This window comes from Lissotriton helveticus, chromosome 9 (assembly GCF_964261635.1).
Source record: "Lissotriton helveticus chromosome 9, aLisHel1.1, whole genome shotgun sequence".
Classification (NCBI taxonomy): Eukaryota; Metazoa; Chordata; class Amphibia; order Caudata; family Salamandridae; genus Lissotriton; species Lissotriton helveticus.
Genome location: NC_136070.1, coordinates 495,048,330 through 495,071,312, shown reverse-complemented (window position 1 = coordinate 495,071,312; position 22,983 = coordinate 495,048,330). Strand labels below are relative to the sequence as shown.

The window sequence follows — 22,983 nt, the reverse complement described above, 5'->3', positions numbered from 1 at the left end:
TTTGTTTTGGTCGACACCGATGTTGTTAGTTTCGGTTTCGATTTCGTTAATGGCAGCTCCGATGAGGTGTCCGTAGCCGGGCCGGAAGGCGGGGCCGTGGATCGAGGTGTAAGGTCGTGGGTAAGGCCGCGTGGCGATCCCGTGACCTGAGCCATTGTAAGAGTACGAACGGGGCATAGCTCTTCCTCCGAGCTATCTTCCACGGCCCCATATGCTTCTTCCTCGTCCCCTACCTCATCGACGTTTTCTGCTAGGTCTTGGCCTTCGACGTCTGCTCCGTAGTCGGGCTCGACCTCCGCCGATGTGGGTGAAATTTGCAGGCGATGCTCCAGCTCGTCTGCATTAGGGTTTTCGAAGATGTCGTCCGGCGCCGGGGCCGATCGCTGGGCCTCAAGGCGCGCCACGCGCCGAAGCTTGATCGTCTTCTTCGATCTAAATCTCGAACAGGCCATGCAGCTGGCCTCGTCGTGGTCCGGCGACAGGCACTTGTTGCACACAGGGTGCATGTCGATGTGTGGGTACTTTGAACCACACACGGGACAGTTCTTGAACGGACTCCGTTCCATGCCGTCGAAAGTCTTGCTGCGTCGACAGGGCCTCGATGACCGAAGAGTCACCCGACTCCTCAGATATCCGACTCGACGAGTTGGAGTAAACACGAGACCGAACGCTAACAATACCGACGGAGTAAAAGAAGGCCTTCTGGCCTTGAAAAAGTTTTTTATATCGATTCCGAACAGGAGATGTCGAAATCACATCCGAACCCAATGGCGGAAAAACACAATCTGGGAATGGAGTCGATGCCCATGCGCACTGTAGTCCAGGGGAGGAGCCACCTATCTCGTGATACTTCGAAGACTTTTCCAGGACAACAACGTGCAATCATCCGGACCCAACACTAGGCGGCGATCTATGCTATAGATATAAATTTAGCAGCCCACATGCCTCGAACACAGTGTTATGCATTAGCAATTAAGTACTATACTCACAATCTCAGTTTTCAGGGGTGTCGACCTACACGGGTCAAGTTTCAGTTTAAGATAGGTACTGCACCACAAGCAGCACTGGGGCGGCTGGGTGTGGAGGTCACTGGGTCCAGTGTAAATCAGTGGCGACTGAGGACACATTGAGGGGCACAGTTTCAGGTAAGGACCCGCGGTTTCAGGGCACAGGTCCGGGGGTTAAGATCACCACATGGGGCTCCGAAGCTACACCATCAGTGGCGGGCGGGTGCAAAATCAGCTTTGTGTGCCCAATGCTTTTCAATGGGGAATATCAGTCGCACAAAGAGGCTGCAGACTTGGACCAGGAGGCTGGCTGTAGTTGGCCACCGGCTGGTCAGGTAAGATGGAGGGCTGGGGAGGTCGAGGCACAGTCTGTTGGGCTCCCCAAAGCCATAGGACTGAGGATGCTGGGGTACATTTTGTTGTCGGGTCTTCTTGGTTATTGCCGGTTGAGGTCAGGCGTCTTTGTGTAGAGGCTGCAGGCAATTTTGTGGGGTCCTGGAGAAGTCAACCACCGATGGGCTTCACAGGACAGGTGTGCCACTCGGGCCGTGGGTGCTGGGTGCAGAGTATGCAGGGGTAGCAGCCTGGTTCCGGAATCCTTGGTGTAGTTTCTTTTGTACAGGTCCGGTGTCCTCCGGAGATGTGGACTTGGCTTAAGAGTGGCAGTCCTCCTGGGGTTTCTTGGAAGTTGCTGGTCGCTGGCTACTGGACAGGCATCGTCTTCTTCTCAGGGTCTTTGAGCAGGAGACAGACCGAGCACTGCAGCCAAATCAGTAGCAGTCTTCCAGGATCAGCTGTACAGAGTCTTCTTCCTCTTCTTCTTGTTTAGTAGGAATCTGAGAACCAATGTTCAGGGGTGCCTCCAAGTACCGAATTTAGTGGTGTTGCAGGTACTGGCAGATGGTAGTCAATGGGCTGCTTGCCTTTAGGGTGACTACACTCTTAGAATATCTGCTCCCTTTGGGGAGGGGGCATCTCCCTAACTTGAATGGGTTGAATCCTTCATTCAAGATGGAGGATCTCTTAAAGTGGGGGTCATCCCGGTCCAGGGCACCTTAAGGGTGGTCCTAGCAGGGAGGGGACACACTTCCCCTGACTACGAATTTTCCTGATGACCTTGCCTCCAAAAGTGTGGTATGGCATCTCTACTGGATGGAGAGGCCCTGGTTAGCATATCAAAGGGCAGGAAACCTTTGAGGCTCACTGAACTGAATGCTGTTCCTGCTCGGGGGTAGGTGTGAATCACTTCCACTCCAAGCAGCCTTTGTTCCTGACCCACAAGGGCTCCCACCTCACGGGGGTGAGAAAAATGTCTGTGCGTGGCAGGTTGGTGCAGACCAGTCAGTTGGACACGAGGGAGTTGGTCGTTTTTCAAAGGGCCATCTCTAAGATGCTCTCTGAGTGCATTTTGTAATAAATCGAACACTTGCATCAGTGTGGGTTTAATATGCTGAGGAGTTTGATAACAAATTTCTTAAAATTCAGTAACGCCATCATGTAGCTGTGGAGTTCGTAATGACAAACTCCCAGTCCATGAACTCAATATGGCTCCACTGCACTTACAATGTCTGTGAATGGAACAGACACTGTAGGGGCACATTTCTCATGCAGCTGTGCCCTAACCCGTGGTATAGTGCACTCTGCCTTAGGGCTGTGAGGCCTTCTAGAGGGGTGACCTACCTATGCCACATGCTTGGTGGGCATGGTACGCAGGGTTGTGTGCCATGTTGACTCTGAAGTTTTGTCTGCACCAAATACAATATCGGAGGGTGGCACAATACATGCTGCAGCCCTTAGTGACCCTCTCTGGTCACAAGGCCCTTGGACCACTGGTACCTTTTACAAGGGACTTGCATGTGAGCCAATTGTGATGGTAAATGTACTGTTCTGGGAAAGAACACAGGCACTGGGAATCTGATTGGCAGGGACCCAGTCCGCTTTCAGTCAAAGTCCATCAGATATCTGTCAGAAAAGTGTGGGGAGGGGTTACTGCAACAGAAACCCACTTTCTTATAATTCTCATTACCGTAATTTTCATTGAATGATTTGCTTCCCTCCACTGCTCACGTTCAGAGAACTGCATTTTAAGTTTCACTTACAGTGTGCATGCGCGTTCAGCAAAAGCTATTGTTAATATATTTTAAAAAACTAAAAGAAACTGGTTTAGCCCATAACTTACAAATGCTTACCATTGGTTGGCTTCCATGTCACTCTTATTTCCCTGCTTCTTACTGGTCACGCCTGCTGGTTCCGGCCGGCTGCCTGCCTCCTCTTGCATTCTTCCTGGGGCTTCTGTCCCTTCTGAAGAGCATGGACGTAGCACAGCTTCCTGTTTGCGGTCAGTGTCCTTCCACTGGTTGTGCGCTGTTCCAGGTGCCTTTTTGTTTTTAACTTGTTGCCATGCTCTGAGTGCATGGCATTATACGGTCACCTCGCCCCGGCCCCCTCCTCCTGCTGTCTGTTGTTGTTGTTTCTCCCTGCCTTTTCCCAGCACGTTCTTGTTGCTCCTATGCCCTCCTCCCACTGTTTGTTTCATCACTCAAATATCAGCTTTCAAACATTGGTTTGAGATCTGAAAATACAGAAGCTGCCTAAAATACACAGTCAGAATTTGGTCTACATAAAACAATTCATCCAAATAAAGGCTTCTAATTTAGTTGGCTTGGCGGCACACTGGAGAGCTACCAGTAGCTCACAAGTTACTCGTCTGAGAAGCCTTGGCAACACCAGTAGATTTTTCATAGGCGAAACCTGGTGGCTCCAGAGCTTGTTCCAGCATTCCAGAAGAGTTTACATGCTTTCTAGCTGTCGTGCTTGTGTCCTGCTCTCTCACCCCCCCCCCCCTAGTAAAACTCATCATGTCGCTCCCTCTCCACATGTGCACTCCCTGTTTTTTTTACTTCAATTTCGTTTTTTTTGGGTGGGGGGTGCAAAATGTCACAGCAATTGCTGTTTGCTGCTAGGTTACTCTGCATTCAAAGAAGCAATTTAGTGCAAGTAAAGTTCCTTTTTTTTATATATCCATGGCATTCACCGTCTTGGATTGGCAATTGGTAAATGTGAAATAAAAGGTGCCTGCCTACAGAATAACGTGGAGGCCTCATTGCACTTATTTGCCTGCTTGTTTATCCGTTTTTCAAAATTTGTTCGGGGTATTTCTGTTCTTCCTCTAACCTGGTAGAGCGCTTGACATTCTGGAAAGCGCCTTTTTTCAAGGTTCTGGGCATTCATGGTGGGGAAACGTCTAGGTAGTCTGATAATCTGTGTCCTTGGTGTCTGCATGCTCTGTGTAACGTGTTCTGATAGTGGTTCAGCTTAGTTTCATATGTAATATTATTTGTATATGAGTGAATGAGCTGTTGGACATGTTTACTTTACAAAAACCTCATAAAAAGATGTATTTATTAAAATGTGTTCAGGATCACACACCTATTGGGGGATATTCTTGTGTGAGTTATTAAAGGAAATACTTTTGATGTGGAACAAACATGCAATTTTTCCTTACCACTACCATGTCTTGCTTGTGGTAAAGGCTCATAAAAAATGCTTGATATATAAACTTAATTTGCATTGATTTAGAAATAGTTGATAAGCTTAGTCGTGACTTCTGGACTGACCCCGATTATCTAAATATATAGCTATATATTTTTTTTTAAACAGGGTTCATTGTTCCAGACCTCCTGTAGTCCTGGCACTAATGTCTCATTGTCTTGGAAGCGTGTCAAAGGTTGTGAACCTAGTGGAGCAGAGCAAAGAACCATCATATTAATATCAACAGGTTGGTTTCATCTTTATTTTCAAATAACTAAGTCACTGTTTTAAGCATTTGTGTACGTCATATTCTTTGAAGATGTACTAGCGCCATTTTTGTCTGATGGGGTTCTGTAATTAACACAGATGCCTAAGTGGCTCTAAATCATATTTGACACATTTACGTTGTCCAGAATTTTAAAAAAAGCAACAGTACTCTACATACTCTGTCGTTTTACTTTTCAAGTTCGAAGTATAGCCTCGGAGACCTTAAGCTAAAAAATAAACAAAAAATAGCACTAAAGTGACCGCACTGGTGAATCATCCCCGTGGCACTGGCTACTTACAGAGTATGGATTTGATCATGTCACTCATGAGCATGTTCTGGAATGGTATTTTATACTCCTAATTTCTCTTCAGTACTAACATAAATGATGCAGTAGGGTCCAGCGTGGGTACTAAAGACATTCCTGGCAGCAAAATAATTAAATTCTTAACCATCTAGAGGTGTCATTTCAGCAGTTGCCCCTGACTTCGTAATTTCAGATAGTTCTAGGTCCTTCTGTTTCATGCCTTAGTCATTCCTTTGGCTTGCCTACACCAGCAGCTTCCTCCACTTCATTTTGCCACGTACTGGGACATGTGCATATTTTTAATTTACATCTCGTCTAGTAGGCGGGTTACCTTAACAATACTTAAACTGGATTGATTATACAGCTTCTGTAGACAGTCTAGCTACTCAACTAAATGCAGACCTCCGCTGCAAGTGACTATCATCTTTGGTGAACATGTGCGTATAAGCATGAGTTTGGTTTCTTTGTTTTCTGGAATCACGTTTTGCATTATTCCACCATCTAGTCGCTGGGTGCAGAACTGTCTTTTGTAGTCTCCTTTCTCGCTCTTTATATTTTGTGTGTAGGCGTGGTCAACCCTTGGTACTATATTCCTCCTTCTGTGACATAAGATGAATGTGCAGGCAGGAAATCCTTTGTCTCTATCTTCCATTTCTTTTTTTACGTTGTCGTATCTGGAAGCAAAGGGGAGTGCTCCAGAGTAAGGAAAGAGGAAGCTGCATTGCAGAAGTTTGTTCTGTTCAAAGAAAACCGAGAGTACCAAAAAATAATGGGGATCACAACGAACATTTGTAGAATCAGGAGAAAAGATCAAAAACAGCGAAGCAGTAAAAATCCGGATGCACATCAAGACGAGGTGGGTCAGAAAAAGGGGTATGGAGCACACCCCTTTTAGATTTCGCCAAAATTGTTGTCGCATACGCAACCTCAGTCTCCCAATGGACCATGATTCATAAGACTGCATAGAATTCTTGACTAAAATGATCAGGATTAAACAGGAGCAGAGGTGGGCAAATTACGCCGTGGCCTCCTTCCAAGGAAAGTAGGATTATTTAAGAGAACTTGGTCTGTCGAATGAGGAATAATACACACTTGAGGACTCTGAAGAGGCCCGGGGAGAAGAACCGGAACCTTAAGTAATAGAGAGCCATTCAGAAGAAGGTACAAACAGATGCCGAGGGACAGCGACACAAAGTGCAAGATAAACCAACAAGGGCATTCGTGGCCAAGGATCTCTGACTCCAAGCACAAAAAACCAGCATCAGTGTCAAAAACTTTGATTCCGAAAGTCAAGACAAAACAAAAAGAGCCATGTAGGTCCAAAACCAAAGACACCACTGAAGGTAATTCTTAAGAACCAGCTTAGACCTCGAAAGAAGTTCAAAAGCATGGTAGTGATAAGACCATATCATGTCCAATGGCTTGCCGCCAAATTTGAAGATCAGCTTAACACACCCCTGCTGAAAATCTGTGCCACACTGGTCCGAGGATAGATTGACAGGCAGCAAGAAAGAGGTCAAACTCTAGGCCTTCAAAGAGCCAGCATCAGCTAAGGGCAACACCCTAGGGTGGAAAAGAAGGAAAATGTTACTTACCCTTTAGGGATCTCCCCTAAGCTGTGGCTAGCCAGAGAATCTTGCTGAAGATAGACAAAAGTGTACGTAAGACAGTTTGGCAAAAGTTAGCTAGTTGGCGACAAAGTAGTGTATAGTGAACGCGTGTGGAGAGGACCAGGGAGCTGCTTTAGATATGTCAGCTATTGGAATGTTACTCAGGAAAGCCATTGTAACTTCTTACTTTTGGAAAGAGTGGGGCCTGGGTGGGGCAGGTAATTAATTGTTCTTTGCATTTGCATTGCATGTCTGGATGCACTTACCCAACTATCTGCCTATGCCCGCTTTAGATACAGCATGGTTGTTGTGTGGTTTAGAGCAAGAGATAAAGATTTGTGTCTGAAAAAAGGCTTTGTTGACATCTAGTCTGTGAAAAGATGTCTCTGGTACGAAGTCGGTGTGGGAAGTTGAATGGTCTGATTGAGGTGGAAGGGGGATACCACTGCAGGTAGAAACTTTGGATTAGTCCCAAATATGACTCGATCATTGTTTACTTGGAAGTAGGATTCCTGAAGGTTAAGAGCTTGCAGCTAAGTTACTATCCTGAGCGATATTAAGGCAAGTATGAAGCCTAACTTCCAAGAGAGGTACTGGAGAGGTCACCTACAAGCCTTCTTAAGTGTAGTCATACATTGGGGGGGGGGGCAAATTATTGAAGTAGCCAAAACTCTTAAGACCTCAGGAGACAAAAAGTAAGATAGAGCTGCCTGGGGTTCAGGAGCCTGGTTGTGGATCCAGGCCTGGACCCGGACCGATGCTGGTCGATCTCCCCTGACCTTCCCCAGCATTGATCCCAGCGACGACGCCCCGCTCTACACCGTCCCAAGATGGAGTTGGGCCTACGTCTGATCCGACGCCGGAGGGTACTTTTCTTCCCCTGTTCATCCCTGGTGTTTCCTATCACCCAAAAGGTGGTGTTGAGGCCTGGGAGTGGTCGTTGGACCCTTTAGCAGACCAGCTAGAAGAGCTGCACTGGAGAGAGGACTTGGGTGATGCCAGTGGTCTGCACACTCCTCCAGACCTAGGCATGCTTTCTCCCCCTTCCATGGCTACGTAGGAGGGAGTGTCCTATGCTGTGGTGGTGTGCAGGGCGGCCGAGATCTTGAACGTTGAGCTACCTTCAGTTGCAGTCCGAACTAACCTCCTGACAGAGGTGCTTCAACCTGCGACACCCACGTATGAACCTCTATTGCCCCTCCATGAAACCCTCACTGGCATTCCTCTGGGCACCTGGTCCAAGCCCAGCACAAGGGCTCCTGTGGAAAGGACGATCGCCCTCCGCCATTGCCCGGCCCCGGGCGACCTAGTTTTTCCTCACCCAACACCCTTCCCCCGAGAGCTTGGTGGTCCAAGCCTCTTCCTCTAAGGGCGCGTTCCCTTCTGTTCCCCCAGATAGGGAATCCAAGAAGCTGGATCACCTTGGAAGCTCATGTTTTCACCCTCTAGTTTAGCGCTGCGGTCTGTGAATACCACATGCCTCTTGGGCTGATACTCCCATACAATATGGGACTTGGCTGCGCAAGTGCTGCCTCAGTGCCCGTAGGAGGCTGGGCTTTTCTCTCCCAGGCAGTGATGGATGACGGGGCACTGCCAAATTAACAGTAAGATTTGGATTGGCCACCACCAACTCACTAGGCAGAAAGATTGCCACGTCGGTAGCCCTTCGGTGCTACACCTGGTTGATGATATCTGGCTTTTTAGGGGATGTCCAGCCTACCTTGATGGACCTGCCTTTTGATGGCTGTCGCCTCTTTGGTGACAAAGCAGACTCTGCTCTGGAGTGCTTTAAAGATTCTCGGGCTATGGCCAGATCTTTGGGCCTCACTGCGCCTTCCCGTCTACTCCGGTCTGCTTTTTGTCCCTTTCATGGCTACGGCCGGCCCAGCCACCAGTTAACGATAGCTGCCAAACCTCTGCAAGGCCGCGGATGTGGGCGGCAGGATTCGCCATCACCTCCCTCACTGGCAATCCATCACGTTGGACAGGTGGTTTTGTAAAAAGTCCAAAGAGTATACTCCCTTCCTTTTGAGGCTACCCCTCCCTCCATGCCACCGTCTTTCGATCGCATGTCGGAGGATCATTTGGCACTTCTCCGCCAGGAAGTTTCCACTTTCTTGGACAAGGGGGGCCATGAAGAGGTTCTCTGTGCCAGAGGTACGTTGTGGTTGCTATGTCCTCTACTTTCTGGTGTCCAAGAAGGACAAAGGCCTGCATCCTATCCTAAAGACCTCACGGCTGGATGGTGGCGCTGGACTTGCAAGATGCCCATTTCCACATCCCTGTCCACCTGCTGTCCCACAGACTCTACCTACGGTTAATGGTAGGCCACAAGCATTTTCAGTTCGCCTTGCTCCCATTTGGCCTTACCCTCGGTTGTTAGCGAAGGTAATGGTCGCAGCTCATCTGGGCCGATCAGGGGTTTCAGTCTTCCCCTATCTCGACGACTGGCTGTTGAAGGCGGGCTAACCCCGGACTGCCATATCCAGACTACGGCTGGCCTCCTGCATTCGCTGAGTCGCTGAGGTTCACTATCAATGTGCCAAAGTTACACCTGACTCCCTCTCAGATGTTCCCTTTCATCTGAGCTGTTCTAGACACAGTGCAGGTTCAGGCATATCTTCCCGAGCAGTGAGTCCGGGATATTCGGGCTGTGATACTGATGGTTCAGTCTCTATCCCGGAGTTTGGTGAGAATGACCCCAAGGCTGCTGGGCCTCATGCATCCTGCTGGTGGATCATGCCAGATGGCATATGTGGGATATGCAGTGGGGCCTGAAAGTTCCGGTGGGCGCAGGATCGGGGGAATCTTTCCGACAACTTCCAGATCTTGGAGGGAACTGCACAACAACTGCAGTGGTGGTTAAGGAACACAGCTTGAGTCAGCGGCAGATCCCTCTTCCTTCTCCAACCAGACTACACAATAGTGACGGACATGTCAATCCTGGGATGGGGTGGCCATCTGGGGTAGGCGGAGATCAGAGTAGTCTGGTCTCCGGCGGTGTCCGAGCTCCATATCAACCTGTTTTTTTTTTATTTTATTTTGAAAGTTTTATACAGCGCGAACAAGATCTTTGCAGATATCAGAGCGCTTTACAAGTAAAAATACAAAGTAAAAATACAAAGTAATAAAGCGTATATACAAAGTAATATATGAGGTAGTTAGGTACAAGGTGCTAGTTACATAGGTATTTCAAAGGACATGAGGTAGGTCACAGGTGTGGTAGTGTCGGTACACTGTGTATAGACAAACAATTGCGTCAATAGTATAAAGTGCAATAACAAGGAGCATATACTTGCTTAAGCGTGTTTAGAATATTTAGAGTTTAAAGGTGGGCAAAGTTGAGGTGGGTGTGTGCAGGATGTATAGTCCCACAGGTGCGACAGTAGAAGGGAAGTAGGATCGTTGAGGTGGAGAGGGTAAAGTGTGCATAGTCAACCAGGTGCGTCAACAATATAACAATATACATAATCAACCAGGTGCATCAAACATTATAACAAAATACAAAGAGTGAGCGTATACAATTAAGTAATTCGATAATACGGGTGGTACAATAGGCCAAGGTCGGGCAGGACTTACAGAGCAGATTCATGAGTGATACGGAATAATAGGTCATGTGTATTTTGCCATGGGGATCGCTTTAACTTCTTTCTTAAAGATTGTGTTGGAGGAGATGAGCCTTGTTTCAGGAGGGAGTGAGTTCCAGATCCTGGGTGCCATTCCTGAAAAGGAGCGTTTATACGTTTTTTCCTTCCGAAATCTTCGAGGTTTCAGCAAAAGATTGTTTGTGCTTCTAGTAGTTCGGGAGCCACCCGAAATTGTCAGCTTTTGAGTGAGGTAGGCGGGTGAATTCAGGTGCACAGCCTTGTGTGTCATGCATGCGATTTTCAGTTGAATTCTGGCTTCAAAAGGTAGCCAGTTCAGTGATTTAAAGTCCGGGGAGATATGCAAGTGTTTTTTTGAGCCTGTGACGAGTCTCGCTGCGGCGTTAAGGGACGCTCTTAGGGGTGCCGTTGTAGTTAGGGGGAGCCCGCAGAGGGCGGTGCTACCGTATTCTATGTGCGGGATGACTATAGATTGTACTGCAGTTTGGAAGTCTTTGGCAGGAAGGAAGGGTTTAAGTTTTCTCAGGGTATTGATTTGGAAGTTCGCTCCTTTGGTTGCCTTGCTGATGTGCTGCTGCATGTTGAGATTGGTGTCGAGTGTTATGCCTAAAGATTTTGCTGAGTCTACTACGATGGGCTGTACATTTAGAGCCGTTAATTGCTTAAGCCATGTTTGAGCCGTGGATATTTTAGCGGGAGGTGAAATCAGTAGGAACTCGGTCTTCAGAGCATTGAGTTTGAGGTAATTCTCAGCAAGCCAGGATTGGGTGTTTCTGATCGTGGTGTTCAGCAGCATGATGTCCTTGGGAGATTGTATTTTGAGATAAAGTTGGGTGTCGTCGGCATACATGTGAAGGTGCACCTTAGATGCCTGTAGCAACGTAGTGAGAGGTTCCATAACTAGGTTGAACAGTGTTGGGGAGAGGGAGGATCCTTGAGGGACGCCTAGCGATACAGGTACCGGAGAGGACAGCAGGTTGTTGCTTTTGATTCTTTGTGTCCGGTTGTGTAGAAATGAGGTGAACCACTTTAGAACAGTCCCAGATATGCCCATTCTTGTGTTTAACAGTTCGAGTAAGTTCTCATGTTTAACTGTATCGAATGCTGAGGAGAGATCCAGAAGGATGAGGAGGCAGGTATCGTTTTGGTCTAGGATTTGGAGGGCATCGTCCACTATGTGAGTCATGGCAGTTTCGGTACTGTGCCCTGCTCGGAAGCCTGACTGATGAGCGTTTAGGAGATCAAACTTATCTATGTGTTTAGTCAGTTGTAGTTGTACACATTTTTCCAACAGTTTAGCGAGAGTGGGAATGTTTGTAATTGGGCGGTAATTGTTTAGATCAGTGGGGTCTGCTGTTGTTTTTTTTAGTAGCGGTGTGACTTGCCCTACTTTGAGGGCGTTGGGGATGGATCCTTGTTGAAGAGAGCTATTGATAATCTTAGACCAGAGTGGGAGAAGCCAAGGGGAAAAGTCTTTTACAGCGTTAGCAGGAAGGGGGTCAGAGAGGTGATTGGAAGGTTTCAAGGCGCTGAGCAGTCTGCCAATTTCTTCTACGGAGTAAGTGTCAAAGGATGACCAAGTAGCATTGTTCTTTGGTTGAGGCACTGCTGTGTGTCGGGGGTTGGAGTACAGGATAGCGTCATTGAGGAGATCGCTTCTTATTCTCTCAGTTTTTTGGATAAAGAAGGCAGAGAAGTCTTCGCAGGAAGGAGTAACGTCCATGGAGCTGATTGTCTGGGGTTGCTCTTTGGATTGTGTTCTGACTAACTCAAACAGTTTTCTTGGACGGTTTTTAGCTTGGAGCTCCGGGCGATCTGCCTGGCTCTGAAAGCATTTCTTCCCTCTCTCAAAGCGAAGGTGCGGCAGGTGTTCACAGACAACACCACCGCCATGTGGTACTGCAACAAACAGGGCGGGGAGGGGTTGTTGAAGCTGTCAAGAGGCTCTTTGCCTTTGGACATGGCTGGAACATCAGGGCATGTCCCTGGTGGTTCAACACCTGGCAAGTTCCCAGAACGCCAGGGTGGACAAACTCAGCCGTCGGTGCCTGGCCAATCACAAATGGCGTCTTCACTCTGAGGTAGTGCAAGGTCTCTTTAAGCAGTGGAGAGTACCTTGGTTAGATCTGTTCGCTGCCAAAAAGAACTCTCCATGTCAGCAATTTTGCACGTTTGAGCTTCCAAGGCGGCTCTCGCTCGGATACTCTTTTCGTTGTGAGTGGAGTTGCAGCCTCCTATACACCTTTCCACCTGTACCACTTCTGCCCAGAGTTCTAAAGAAGATAAAGCGCGACTGGGCCCAAGTTAATCTTGTGGCACAAAGAGTCTGTCACCCCGAGTTCTTTAGCATGGCCATCGATCCTCCAATCAGATTGCCCCTTTGGGAAGATCTTTTGTCATAGCAGCAGGGGACGGTTCTTCACCCGAACCTGTCCAGCCTCCACCTCGTTGCGTGGAGATTGAGCAGCGACAGTCGACAGCACTTGACCTTCCACCTGAAGTCTGTAATGTCATCTTGGCAGCCAGGCGTCCCTCCACGAAAACGGTATACACCTGTCGATAGAACCAGTTTGTGGCATGGTACGTAGCAAAGGCTGCGGATCTCCATCTCTGCTCTTCTTTCAGAGGTCCTTTTGTATCTACCTTCTGCCCTGGGCACTCTTAAAGGGTACCTTGCAGCTATTTCTGCTTTCCTTTGGCTACCAGATTAGCCATTATTCAAGTCTCCTACTGTAAATAGATTCTTTAAGGGCATTATTCATCTCTTTCTTCCTTCATAATGCCCCAGTGGGACTTGAACCTTGTTTTAACTCATCTTATGTGTGCTCCCTTCGAGCCTCTTCATATCTGTCCTCTTAGGCTTCTCACTCTGAAAACTGTTTTCTTTGTTGCAATCACCTCTGCTCACAGAGTGAGTGCGCTTCAGGCTCTATCTTCTAAGCCTCCTTTCTTCTCTGTGCGTCTAGACAAAGTGGTGCTTAGGACGCGGACTTTGTTCCTACCTAAAGTGGTTTCACCATTTCACATTGGACAAACTATCACTTTGTCCACCTTTTTTCCCACCGCTTCACCCTTCCAAGGAGGTAGAGAGACTCCACCATCTGGAACCTAAACGTGCGCTTTGTACCTTGACCGCACAAAGGACTCCCGGGTATATGATCAACTTTTCGTTGGCAATGCAGGTGCCAAAATGGGCTGTTTAAAAGCGTACTACCTCTCGATGGGTTGTCCTTTAACTAAAGATCTGCTACGCTTTAGCGCAAAAGGAACCTCCAGTGGGTCTGCATGCTCATTTTTCTAGAGCTACGGCAGCAACCACTGCATTAGCACGTAGAGTTCGTAGAGTTCCACTTCTTGACATCTGCAGCCACGTGGGCATCTTTGCACATGTTCACCAGACATTACTGTTTGGACAGACAAGTCTGGAGGGACGGCTATTTTGCCCATTCAGTCCTCTAGGATTTTCTGGTGTGAACTTGGTTCGCAGACACTTCTCCGGGGTTGGTACTGGGATATCTATTCTAAGGTAAGGAATCTACAACTAACTGTCTCTTTCATATGAACAAGTTACTTACCTTCGGTAATGATGTATCTGTAATAGACAGATGTATGCCCCAGAAATCCCTTGACTAAGTCGCCATTTTCATATTCTTTTTTCCACAGTAGGGTCTGTTTTTTTCTTCTGAAAATTGCAATGTAGGGAAGAGGATTTAGGAAAACCAATGTGACAGACGCAAAAAGACTATGTGGCTGGAGAATGAGAAAGTGGCATGGAGCATGCCCCCTTTAAATACTGCCCCACATGTCACCACCAGTACACACAGAAGGACACTCACAAGGTCTGTAATCTCAGTCTACCTAAAGACCACAGCGTAGAGGACTGCTCGGCGTGCTCAGAGTACTTGCACCAGACCATCAACGCAAGGGTGAAGCGGTCAGGGCACACTGCGTGACTGCATCACCACAGAGAAAGCTGGAGTCTTTTAAAGACCTGGGCCTGTAAAGCGACAAAGACATCCTAGAGACTGAGGAGGCCCAAGGGGAAGACCCGAAACTCAAGAGCATCAAGAGCTAAACCTGTAAGAGCCACAGAAATGTGTTTAGGGAGGAACTCTCAGAAAAAGTATTCCCTCAGAGCTGAGACACGGTCAAATTAAAGACCTTGGACTCAAAGAAACTGCCAATGAGGCTAAAATCGTTGACGCCGGAGGGCAGGGTGAAGCCTAATGGAGCAACATGGTCCAAGACAAGGGACACCGATGGAGATAAACCCTTGAAACCTGCTGTGACCTCCAGAGGATCAAAGGCATAGAAGGGAGATGGTGAAACCCAGCTTGATGCTGTCTGCGCAGACTGGAACCATGTCAACATCATGGAGTGACGCCGCATCAATGCCGAAAACCACTGGAGCATTCAATGTCAGTTTCTCAGCATCGATGATGAAACAAAGAGATGAAGTGGAGCTCAAAGAACAAAGAATCGCTTGGGTAGAGCATAAAAAAAAGCATTTTGCGGTCAAGCTCCTAGCCCTTATTAAAAAGATGAATTCAATGACTCGCTGCAGGGTTACAGAATTCCACTGAAAAAGCAGGTGGAAGCAGAGGAAACTGAGTAGCTAGAACAGCCTGCTACCCCAGATCTACAAGAAGAGTTGGAGCAGGAGTTCTTCGACCTGGAGGTGTTAACAGCAAGAGGGCCTCTCGCGCATAAAGAAAACAACCGATAACTGTTAAGACATCTATTCAGACTCACCAGATGAAGGGGGGGGGGGGGGGGGGGGTCTTATACATCAAAACCATCCATGCAGTAGTAAAGAAGGCTGCAGGCACCTACAGAGTGCAACTGAAGGAAGAATAATCAAAAGCAGGTTACCGGAACAAAAGAGAAAACGGTTTTTTCCAATGCTCCCAAGCATGCTAGACCAGTACAGAGAGGCTTTCAAATAACCAGCTGCGTCTAAGGCAATAACACCAAGGATAGAGAAGTACCGCTTCTCATCAAGGGACCCTCTTTACATCAGGGGAAAAGTGCTAGCAGACACCCTCATTGTGTCAATAGCACAGGAAAGATCTAATACACCCATGTCTACACGAACACCTCCAAACAAGGACGGCAAGAGAATGGACCTGGTGGGGAGCAAAATGGAAAGGTCAGCAGCAACACAGTGATGGATAGCAAAGTCCATTGCCTTGCTGAATAGATATGCTCACCAAAAGTGGGACGAGATGGAGGAGCCAATGGAACATCTCCCAGAAAAGCTCCAGAAGAGAGCAAGCGCAGTGTTGCAGGAGGGCAAGACATTTGCTAACACATGCCTAAAACTCATGCTCGATGTCACAGACACAGCTAGTAGACCGCTCTTCACAGCCACAGCCTTGCCCAGACGCGCTTGGCTGGGAATCTCCGCTTTTAAGCAAGAAGTCCAGTAAGCCACCTGCAAAATGCATTTACAGGAGACGGCCTATTTGGAGAGATGGTAGACATAGCTCTGCACCTTTAGGGAAGGCATGGTCCAGGAAAAGAGGGCGACCTCTACAAAAGGAGCTATTTAATCACACAATCCAACACAGACTTTAGAGGCCAGCGAAGTGAACCCATCACTGTCCCACAATGGCAGCACCGCTCAAGCTCCAGCCAGTCTTTTAGCTGGTGCGGAGGAGGCGGAACTTCGAAAGGGGAAGGTCGTTCTACCAAGTGACTGCCCACAAGTCACCAGTAGGAGGAAGATGCAGAGGATTCTTGTTAGAATGGATGCTAAATAGCATAAAACACGGATTATTGCATAGAGCGAACAGTCACCTCCAATGTAACCACCAAGGTGAAAGAAGGTAAAAATAGCCGCACAACAACAAGTATAGCAAGAAGTGGAAGAGCAAAACATTGAGACCAATACTGGACCTGCGATCACTAAATGAGTCAATAAAACTCAAAAAGTCAAGATGACCGCGCTACAGGTCATTTCCCTGAAAAGAGGTAGAATACATAGCAACCATTGAACTCAAGGATGCCTATCTGCGCACACCAGTAACCAAACGCCACAGACAGTTTCTCAGACTTGTAGTGAACAAGACACACTACCAATTCAAAGTGTTACCTTACGGAGTACAATCTGCACCAGGAGTGTAAACAAAATGCTTAGCTGTGGTAGCAGCACACCTATGGCATCATTGAATACACATGTACACATATTAGGACGACTAGCTGGTGAAAGAAAAGACAAGCCAATGCAAAAAGAACATCTGGAGCTGAAGATGGTGTTTCTGGCACTAAAGGCTTTCCAGAAACATTTGACAAGGAGGACGCACTAAAAGCTTTCCAGAAACATTTGACGAGAAGGACGATCTTAATTCAAACGAACAACACAACGACGATGCAGTACTTGAAAGGAAAAAAAGGTGGGACAAGATCCTACCCGCTATCATCCTTGGCTCATGAGATATGGAGATGGGCTATAGCGAAAAAGGTATCAGTAATAGCAATACAACTGTCAGGAAAAGAAAACACAGAAGCGAACAGGCTCAGCAGGAAAGCAAACACCATGCACGAGTGGGAACTAAAACAAGAAGTGCCAAGGCAGACTTTCCAGATCTGGAGGACTCCGCAAGTAGAATGTTTCGCAAAATACAAAAACACGATATGCCTAAGCTTTGCATCCCAGTTCTACCACCCAGAGTCACTGGGGAATGCCCTGTTGATGCAAATGTGATCCAAAATTGTCAGATCATTTTATAAAATTGCCACTTGATGTCAAATTTGGACCATCCATTACCACCACCACTCTTCGCAATGAAGAAAAATGCGAGTATAGGTCAACAAATAATTTTATCAGATTGTGTCCCCAGAAAAAAAAGACATGATCACAATGGAACCTACAACCTCTTGTAGGTCACCATAAATGTGGTAATTGCTCTGCGTGCGAAACAACTGTGAAAGGAACAGACTTTACTCACAACAGTATCACATGCTCACTGAGAGACTTTACGAATTGTAAGACTAAGAATGTGGTGTATATCATTATAGGCGGTGCCAACATCTTTGTTGGTAAAACTAACCAAGAGGTCAGACAGCGCATTGTGAAACACCGATCTATAATCAAAATGAAGGTGGTCTCAGCACCGATGGTCAAACACTTCATTGAAAGAAATCATTCTGAGAGAGAATTTAAGTGGACTGTTTTATGTGCCGTAAAATCGAACTCCGGAGGAGGCGATATTCAATCAACACTTCTAAGACCAGAAGCGTACTTTATTTTGAAATACAACCGCACCATCCATGTATTCAATGAATTGTCAGAAAAAGGTCGGATTTGATGAACATTGCGCATGAAGTGCGCTCTCCTGAATTGTCACATTTCTTTTAATAACTGGTACATTTGTTGCATTCTTGAAAATCTGTGCCACTACGTACACACAACTAATTCAGGGAAATCCGTTTTGAAACTTCAAAGCCCAGAATGCAAGAGACCTGGCTCGGGTCTCGAAGGATTAAGTACCGGAACGCCGGCATTCCACAACTTTGCGTTTTGACGAGGGGAATTCCAGAATTTCTGGAAATGCAGCGAATGACAGCAGACGCTGCCGGTTTAACTTACAGACTTGGTAACATGCTAATAGTCGGTCTGACTTTGAAATGTATCATTTATAGAAATCCTGATATGTTACCTGGACATTGGTCAATTGCTACGCCCATGAAATAAAAGTAAGTGATGCAGCGGCAATTCACCTAACCTTCAGATTTGATCAATATACACACACGCAATAAGTTGGTCTTATTGTCAAATTTTTTGCTTACAGAAATCTTGATACTTTGTGACCTGGACATTGTTTATTAGAATCACAACTGCTTAGCTCTTTAAGAAAAGTAAGTCCTGATGCCGATTTACCCTTCATTGAAACAAGCCGTGGTTTTACAGACACATGTATTTGAAACAACTAATTTCTTACTCCATAGAACGAAGTTAAGTTTAGCCTTGTGTACAGAAACTTCAACACCGGCTTCTTTCAATTATTCAACACAGGAAGAATTTGCATTTTAGTTTGATAACATTTAGCTAATAAAATTTTGGGGTGGGCTAGCTCCAACTCAATTTCTTTTTTTTCTGTTTATTTAGATTATACCCAGTCACAGCCCTGATGAGAATTCCATAAAGTTTGTTGGGGTTTGAAACACGTCGGCACCTTTCACCAGTGGGACACCTTTTTTGGATTCATCAGAGAGAATAATTGTTTTTATAAATAAGGTTATCCCTTTGTGTTCCCTCTGGTAGCAACCGTGTAACTTGGATTTTAACCCCTTCCATGCTGATGACGCCCCCCGGCCGTCATGGCACACAGTGCTCGTGTGCTGATGACGGCTGGGGGCCGTCATGACCACGCCCGCGATCGAAATGTGCTGCACAGGAGCAGAATTCCGGCCGCGGGTAAGGGGTTAAAGTGGTTAACAAATTACTGCTTAGGTTGCGTTTTCTCTCTTTCTGAAACCATGACTGGATTTGAAGTTTATGTATTATGTGCATTGTAATGTTTTTGTTAACTGTAAAACTTATGGTTCACTGTTTGAATGTTAATGTCTCCCTTGCTCTAAACACAAACACAAATAACTATGCTCAGTGAAATAATATTAATAATTGAGTAAATAAATACTCCGGACCATATGATTGTTTCATGGTTTGCAACATAAGTATTGTGTAATGTAAAAGTGATGACTTGATCTTCTTGTTGATTCTGGTAGAAGGCCCTTTCTAGTTGTTGCATTAGGACCATACCCACTTTGATATAAAACTGTTGATAAATTGGTCAGGGAGATTTTTATGCCTTTTCACTGATTCCACTGACACCAAATGTGATCCAAAAGTGCAGACAGGAACAAGTCAACCTGATCTTGATAGCCCTACAATGGGCTCAGACATGGTGCTAAGACCTCATGGGAATGTCCCATGGGCAGTGGGAGTAAGTGACCGAAAACCCAAGAGTGTAACTGACCGAAAAGCCAAAGGTGCAATCAATGTGGAAAAAAGGAGCAAGACTCGCTGTCTTACGCAGCATAGCATTAGAGGATATTTGTGCAGCTGCTACATGGTCATTGATATACAATCGACAAAACAATACTGCATGGGCATTCAGATCAACAGGAAGGCAGAAGTGAGGCAAAGCAAACAGAAACATTTGTTTGCAAATACCCATTCTAAAGAACCCAACCAAACCACATGTAAGAAAAATGCTTTGTAATCAATGCACATCATGTGAAGCCAGAAAAAATTCACCCTGAAAATAGAAATGGTTACTTACATGTAGTAGTTTTGCAGCTTGAAAATTGTTTCAGATTCACCAATGAACTATGAGTTGCATATAGAAACTCCACTCAAGAGATTACTGTCAATCAGAGTAAGAAAAATAATCTGAGGATGGCGACTATGTCGAGGGATTTCCGGGGCATACTTCTGATGTCACGCATGTTGATGTCATGCACGGTGGGGTGTAAATGCAAATAATCAACGAAGCCCACAAAAAATAGGTCTTGCATTTGTATAAGTTAGAGCTTTTGGTGTTAAAAATGGCAGTTTTTTTTATTTTTTATTTTTTTATGCAGTGAAGTCATGACATTTGCATAGTGTTACTGCCATTTGTATGACCTCTCGGCGCTGGAGAACTTAAAAATGGGAAATGGAGGGAGGCGAGGCAAATGTAATATGCTGGCTGGGAAAAAAATGCTCGGGGAAAGGGCATAAAGTTGCAGCGTGTGTCTGTAGAAATGCAGCCTAGGAATGGAAGTTAGGAATGCTGCCGCATAAAGTAAAATTAACGTGCTGACAAAATAAAAGCTGTACATGCTGATTTTAGTAATGCTGCATGTTTGCTAGTGCGTGGGTAAGCTACTTAATGTTCCTACATCCTTATCCTTAAATACTATTTAGTTTAATCAGCTGGTAGGAGAGGAAATGGGAGATGCACAGGCAAGGCTTGTGGTTTTATGGCATCTGTCGGGCTTTGTAAGTAGGTGGAGCACCAAATTATTCTACTATGCTCTCTTTAGCTCAGAAAAAAAACACGGGCGTGGGGGGGGGGCTGCACACGCTGCATGGTGTTTTGATGTAAATTATAACGTGTTATTTACTGATTGTCCCTTGTGCTTTTACTTAACTGTACCACATTGTACTTGCAAATGGTATTGTGATATCATGTTAAATTGTAGACATGGTACGTGTGTAAGGCCCTGCAGAGAGTTGCTTGTTTGCTGCTCTCCGTGTTCAGCCGGGACTTTAGATGTAACAAAAAGCTTAACTTATGAAGAGCGTGTGAGCGGTAATTATTACAATTAATGTCGAGGAGGTGCTCTAGGCCTCAGCAATGGAACCCATGGTGTTAGGGGAAAGCAAGGTGCCCCTTTGAAGAGAATACATGTGCGGAGAAAACAGAAAAAAAGAGGAACGTCTGAAACAGAAATACGGTAAGAAAATTAAAATACTATGTGATCGGATGCAGGCTTCTAGTAAATAAACAATATTGGATGAACGTACTTTGAACAGCAGTTAAATCCATATGGCAGTTGAGTCCATTGAGGAGCAAAGAGCTGCGCGCGCAGAGTGAGTGAAGGAGGAACCTATATGACGTAGTTACTAAGAGGCAAGTAATTGGACGTGTCTCACACATCATGTTAAACAACATGGAGGCCATTTTGGTAGGGTAAAAGTGACACCAAAAAGAATGGTCAGTGTTGAATAGGTACAGGCAAAACGACATTGATGGCCACTTTAGGATTTTTTTATTTTGCTGGGGTCAATTGTATGATACTAATGTAACGGAATATAAAATATCTATTACGTACTGCGAGACTTCGGGTGTAACTAGGATATGCAGCTTTTTTGAAGAGGATATCAATATGGGTTTGCTTCCGGCTCCGGGGTGTGAGCTTTTGGAGCTGTGTTCCTTCCCACCATGCAGTGCGTGCGCCCTGCCTGTGATGCTGGTGTCCTCGCTGTGGCGTAGTTTTGAACGGTTTTGTGCTTTGGCTCAGTGCAGAGCTCGCAGTGGATGCTGTACAGCCACAAGCGTTGAGTTAGGCGGTCGCATGCAACAAAAGAAAAGACGCGCGGCCGCCATTGATAAAGAACAAGTTTGAAACAAAAAGACGCACAACCACTATTAAAGAACAAGCACCGCAAGCTGCCACTCTAACTAGAGAACTGGTGCTTACATAAATCACTACTATGGTTTCCGGTCGTGTTCGTTCTACAACTGCAAAACAAGCGGTTGAGGGAGTGTCCTGCCTGCACAAACCTATTTAAGAAAATGGTGCTCAGAGGCTGTAATTAAAGCCTACTGAGTAACAACACATGTAACATGGGGTGTCCTTATGGGAGGTTACAAGAAGAGAAAAGGTGGTACTAAGAAGGGACTACTAAGCCTATTGACCAATGAAAACCCACCCTTTACGAATGACAGGGACAGGAGCCAATTTAAAAGATTAGCAGAAAGTGGGCGTGGCTTATGCCTGCATCCTGAATACAGCCTGTCTCACTGGAGCCAATTTAAAAGATTAGCAGAAAGTGGGCGTGGCTTATGCCTGCATCCTGAATACAGCCTGTCTCAAAGAGCGAGCAAGCACTGCCTAGGCAAGACCTAAAAATGAGACTACAAGGACACTTTTCAGACCTAGCCACTACATGGCGGAATGATGCACAGCATGTGAATCCAGAAGATACTTAAAGCTGCAAAACTACTCCTACCAAGAAAGTAACTGTTTCGTTCTGAGACTACTGCCACAAGAAGGAGGACCAAAACAACTTGTCAGTATGCCACTGAGATCAGATCATTTACTTGCCTATTAGATGAACATTTATCTTATGCCTCACTAAAGGCACCTAGTGGCCATTGTAGGATAAACGAGGTGTGGTAGGGAGTAGTTTCTTCCCACTGGTGTGGTACAGTAGGCAGCACACCCACTTGGAACCTCAGTTGTGGTGCTAACTCAACTAATGACATCACTGTTTAAACCAATGGAAAACATGCAACTGAAGAGAAGGCCCAATAATCCATACAGTGACATGCGTCAAGCAGAGATGCTGTGGAATGAGTACACTATAAAAAAAAAGGCAAGACTGGAAATCGGCGACAAAGGCAGTAAAAAAAATACATTTTCAGAAAATCTATGTTATACTGTCTACTGCTGAACAAATACACACCATGAAGGAGGAAGGCTGTGGAAGAGCAATCCAGGCTTGTAACCTGAGCACAAAAATACCCAAACAATAAAAGTTCCAGATTCCACCTACTCCTGCTAAACTAAAGGAAGTAAAGATCTGCACAGGGGTTCATGTCCCAAGTCAGTCTCAGGCTCTCAAAGGCAGTTGAAAGGTAGTTGAGCACTATTAGCTCAGACCTAGAACTAGCTAGAACAGGGGTGTGGAATTTAATAAAATATCTACTTGTCCATGGGGCAGGTTGCTACATAAATTTACTTGCCCTGTTACAAAATCCACTTGTCCCTTTCGTACCATGTAGTGTAGTGACAAATCATGGCAGCAATCTCATTAAATAAAAGCTCTGATTATTCAGGGCTTATACCATAGCAGGGTTTGAATACTATAAATTCCCGTATTTTGCCATCTTTCCGCAGATCTACATACTGGGGTTGAAGCTAGTGGTAAGCAATAGTTCCA

The 22,983-nt window shown here is 46.0% G+C and overlaps 1 protein-coding gene across 2 annotated transcripts in view; it reads left to right on the top strand.

The window, feature by feature from the left end:
* The window catches only part of HIF1A (hypoxia inducible factor 1 subunit alpha), a 273,305-nt gene that overhangs the window by 241,574 nt on the left and 8,748 nt on the right, over positions 1-22,983 (top strand). For both annotated transcript variants that reach the window (XM_078660334.1, XM_078660333.1), the window contains exon 14: positions 4,668-4,785. In XM_078660334.1, the coding sequence (XP_078516460.1) occupies positions 4,668-4,785 (118 nt within the window). The remainder of the gene's footprint in view (positions 1-4,667; positions 4,786-22,983) is intronic.